The 5,344-nt window shown below is 31.7% G+C and overlaps 1 protein-coding gene across 1 annotated transcript; it reads right to left on the bottom strand.

The window, feature by feature from the left end:
• Positions 1–3,147: 3,147 nt before the first annotated feature.
• LOC119613019 (cytochrome b5) lies at positions 3,148–4,354 on the bottom strand. Its single transcript, XM_037968952.1, has one exon. It carries the CDS (start codon positions 4,132–4,134, stop codon positions 3,727–3,729), a length of 408 nt encoding a protein of 135 aa, XP_037824880.1. The 5' UTR covers positions 4,135–4,354; the 3' UTR covers positions 3,148–3,726.
• Positions 4,355–5,344: the final 990 nt, after the last annotated feature.

Raw genomic sequence — 5,344 nt, forward strand, 5'->3', positions numbered from 1 at the left:
AAAACCCAAAAAACAGCTTAATGTGAATTAAGAAAAGTTTCATAATTTATAAAGGGTTTTCAGTTAAACGTTAAAAAGCTTCGAATAACGGTCAATCTGTGCATTTTAGATTTTCCATTGTATTCGTCACAAATTTTATATCACTATACTTCTACATATCGTCTGGATTACATAGAAGTATTTTCGGAATAGGGCCTTCAATGAGGCTTTGGGTTAGTTATGGACTCAGCTCTTAATGAAGTAATTAAGCTTTCCGAATTCCACCATAATTCTATCCAAATGCTAAACTTTTGGAATGTATGGGCTAGCGTAAGTTATGGACAGATCCTCATAAGATTAGGTTTCATGAATAAATGTATCGATTAATAAAAAACTATTTGTGCCCCATTAGATTAGCCAGATATGAGTTCTTAAGAGGGTATATTACTCAAAAAATTTAGTAGAAAAACTGTTATTCGTATTTTATAGGAACCTTAATATCATTGAAAAATGTATAAGGATCGGTCCATAATTGACCCTATCCCCAATACAAAGTCCCCTTCAGAAAATGACTTTAACGCTCATAACTGACTAAAAGAAGCAGCTATTGCGATGAAATTCGACATAAACATATTTTATAGGAACCTTAATATCTTTGTAAAATTTTATAAGGATCGGTATATAATTGACCCTATCCACCATATAAGGTCTCCTTCAGAAAATGGCTTTGATGCGCATAACTGCCTTAAAGAAGCATCTATAGCGATGAAATTTGACATGAACATATTTTATAGGAAGCTTAATATCCTTGTAAAATTCTATAAGGATCGGTCCATAATTGACCCTATCCCCCATATAAGAAAATGACTTTAACGCTCATAAATTACTAGAAGAAACACCTATAGCGATGAAATTCGACACGAACATATTTTATAGAAACCTTAATATCAGGATCGGTCCATAGTTGACCAAACCTCCCCCCAAATAAGGTCCCTCTCAGAAAATTACTTTTTCGCTTTCTACTACCTTAAAAATACAAGTACAGCGACAAAATTCGACAAAAATTTCTCTTCTAAATTTTAGGAGGATCAGTCCATAATTGATCCTATATATACATATATGTATGTTGGTAAAATTATACATAGATGTAATAAATGAGAAAATTGTTTTGATAATAAAACAAGTAAGAGTGTTATATTCGGCTATGCCGAATCTTATATACCCACCACGAAATCACTGCCATATAAATAAACTTTGATATTTTTAATATTTTATTATTATATATCGATATTAATGAGAACATCATTGTAATATTTGAAAGAGGTCCATTAATGGGGGTTTAACTATTGACAGTGCTCTTTCGAATTAAATATGTTAATTTATATAGGGTGCAGGGTTATATATACACATATGGACCAATTTTCATAAAAGTCGGTAGGAAGATTTCAGTTCTTTATTTATTTCAAATTTCATAGATCTACTTGTATTTTTAAGCCAGTAATGAGCATTAAAGTCATTTTCTTAAAGGACCTTATACGGGGTTGAGGTTAACTATGGACTGATCCTCATAAAATATGGTAGAGATATTTAGTAATGAGCGTTTAAGTGATTTTCTGATGGGGAACTTAAATGAAGGGTAGGGTCAATTATGGACCGATACCCACAAAATTTTGTAGAGAGATGTTAGCTCATACAAAACTATTTCGAACTTCACCACCTTACTCGTTTTTTAGGCCAGTAATGAGCGTTAAAGTAATTTTCTGTTAGGGACCTTATAAGCGGGATAGGGTCATTTAAGGCCGATCCACATACAATTTGGTGGAAAGGTTTTGGCTCCTAAGATAATTATTTGTATCAAATTTCTTCGCTATACTCGTATTTTTACGCCAATAATGAGCGTTAAAGACATTTTCAGAAGGGGACCTTATATGGATGGGTAGGGTTAATTATGGACAATCAACATAAAATTTGGTAGAGAGATTTTGGCTCGTATAAAACTTACTTCTGTGAAATTTCATCGCTTTATTCGTATTTTTAAGCCAGTAATGAGCGTTAAAGTAATTTTATGGATCGAACTTATATGGGCGGTAGGGTCAATTATAGACCGATCCACATAAAATTTGGTGGAGAGATTTTCACTTGTATGAAACTTACTTATGTAAAATTTCATCACTATACTGGTATTTTTACGCCAATAATGAGCGTTAAAGTAATTTTCTGAAGGTGACCTTATATAGGGGGTAGGGTCAATTATGGACCGATCGACATATAGTTTGGTGGAGAGATATTGGCTTGCATGAAACCTATGTGTGTTAAATTTCATCGCTATATTCGTATGTTTAAGCCAGTAATCAGAATTATAGTAATTTTCAAAGGGGGACCTTATATGGGGGGGTAGGGCCAATTGTGGTGCTATGTCCGACATAATTCAGAATTTTAATTCGGAGGTCAAAAAACTGACTTATGCGAAATTTTGTGCCATTTGATTCATAAACAACGAATTTGTGAATGTTTGAAGCTTTTTATACAATATTCCAGGGGGGCACATTTGTATGGGGGCTATGTGAAATCGTTGACCGATTTTGCCCATTTTCAATACAAACATTTCTGATCAATAAAAAATATTTTGGGAAAATTTTATCTCAATATCTCTTTTTTTGTGGACGCTATCGTGCCAACAACAGACAGACGGACGGACAGACGGACGGACATAGCTATATCGTCTTAGAATCTTACGAGGTCCCAGAATATATATACTTTATGGGGTCTGTGAACAATATTTCGATGTGTTACACACGGAATGACAAAATCAATATACCCCCCATCTTTTTTGATGGTGGGTATAAAAAAGCATCGATTCTTAAATATCAAAGTTTATTTATAACGAAGCATTCCTTTTCGGCAATGATTTGATGGTGGGTATACAAGATTCGGCATAGCCGAATATAACACTCATACTTGTAATTAAGTAAAGAGTTTTTAATTCTGAGTATTCAAGTATGTATATACTGCCAATAATAATGCAAAGAGATTCATTCAATTTAATATTCTTAACAATACCGTAGTAGGGCATCGAAAATAATCTTTTCACTGATTTCTCTGAGCTGATTAAGAGCTAAAGTAATATAAACGGCTTTATCTTTAGTACAAATAAAAAAGAGTAAAATATTCTGAAATTGATTTATTAAATAATTCAATGAATTATAATTTTATTTTTGTATTTAAATAATCAATTAAGAAAAAATATACAACTAAATCTTAATATTAAATTAATACTAAAAATTAATTTATTACATGTGCGTATAATAAGTACAAAATAGATCATTAAAATTTAAAACTAGAAAATGCTGATTAAAAACTAACTAAAAACACTTATTTAAATAAATACGTAAGAAAATATAATAAAATAAATAAATTAACACAATTCAAATTATAATTGAAGCAAGATAATTATGAGTAGAAATAAAATATATAGTCAAGACAATAATAGGAAATGACAAGAAATGCAATCGTTATAAAATACTAAGATAGATCTTGAGGCCAACTTTACAAGACAAACAGCCTGGAAAATATTAAGAATTTCAACTAAAATTTACATAGAAATAAGTCAGGAACATTTCAAGTAGAGTTAAGTTAATAATCCTTAAACTGATCATATCAATATGAAAGTAAAGTGAGCTCCTTAAGATTATAAGCTTTTAAAATTTTGGTTTTCTTAATCAAAATTCTATTCACTATTTACTAAATTTATTCAGGTATACCAGTCTTTATGACTTGACCATTCGTACAGCGAAATATTTTCTCATGTTCGGGTAATTCACCAATCAAATAATCACGCATTTGTTCAATGGCATCACGAGAATGACCGGTGCCATGAAAAGCCAAAGTAGCATCACGTCCCGCATAATCCATTATAACATCGGCGCCACCGGGATGATCTTGTAAGAAACTAGTTAGATCATACACACGATCATAGATTACTACCCAGCAATCGCAATAGTCATCATGTTGAGCTACAGCATCGAGGCTAATTTCTGGTAATGCAGCTTTTTGAGCGGTTAAAACTTTGAGGGGAGGCTGCTGAGCTTTCTGCTTTTGTCCAGCTGTAGGCACAATACGTAAAGTTTGCAGGAGACTTGTAATTGAGGTAGTCATAGTTTTTCTTTTTTTCTTCAGTTCTCAAAATAAAATCCCAATTTTTGTAATCTCACGTTTTATTTATTTTTTTATAATTATTATTTACAGATATTTTTCTTATGAACTTGAGTTTAATTCACGTTACTAAAGAAATTAGGACGTATTTGTCTATTTGTATTTTTTTTTTTTTTTAACCGTAATTGAAATAATTTTTTAATCCGTACGCACGCCTTGATTTATAAACACTGAATGCTGTTTGCCCAAGTCTCTTTAATCTATTTATAAAGCTTTTACTAGATGGTTTTTAGCATTTTTTAAGAGTATTCAGATAATGAGAAAAATTTTATTTTTCATCTTTTTTAATCTCTTAACGGTGCTTATTGTCGTGGTTTTTCGTTAGTTTGTTCAAAATGAAAACGAAATATGATCGTGTTGATCTGTCTCAATAGCAAGCAACCCGTTAGTTTGATTTATTTGTCTGCCCTGCTAGACAAGTATTCACTGATTATCTTGTTGACTGGGGAAATGTGTTTAATAGGGAATTATTGAAGGAACACAGATTTTTCTTAATTTTGAGAAAAAAAAAATAGTCTAGTCTATTGCTTAGTCTATAGCTTAGTCTGTAGTCTTGTCTATAGTCTAGTCTATAGTCTAGTCTATAGTCTAGTCTATAGTCTAGTCTATAGTCTAGTCTATAGTCTAGTCTATAGTCTAGTCTATAGTCTAGTCTATAGTCTAGTCTATAGTCTAGTCTATAGTCTAGTCTATAGTCTAGTCTATAGTCTAGTCTATAGTCTAGTCTATAGTCTAGTCTATAGTCTAGTCTATAGTCTAGTCTATAGTCTAGTCTATAGTCTAGTCTATAGTCTAGTCTATAGTCTAGTCTATAGTCTAGTCTATAGTCTAGTCTATAGTCTAGTCTATAGTCTAGTCTATAGTCTAGTCTATAGTCTAGTCTATAGTCTAGTCTATAGTCTAGTCTATAGTCTAGTCTATAGTCTAGTCTATAGTCTAGTCTATAGTCTAGTCTATAGTCTAGTCTATAGTCTAGTCTATAGTCTAGTCTATAGTCTAGTCTATAGTCTAGTCTATAGTCTAGTCTATAGTCTAGTCTATAGTCTAGTCTATAGTCTAGTCTATAGTCTAGTCTATAGTCTAGTCTATAGTCTAGTCTATAGTCTAGTCTATAGTCTAGTCTATAGTCTAGTCTATAGTCTAGTCTATAGTC

The sequence above is a fragment of the Lucilia sericata genome, unplaced genomic scaffold (genome assembly GCF_015586225.1).
Source record: "Lucilia sericata isolate MDLA Ls3-8-SP2 unplaced genomic scaffold, ASM1558622v1 Contig001920F_arrow, whole genome shotgun sequence".
NCBI lineage: Eukaryota > Metazoa > Arthropoda > Insecta > Diptera > Calliphoridae > Lucilia > Lucilia sericata.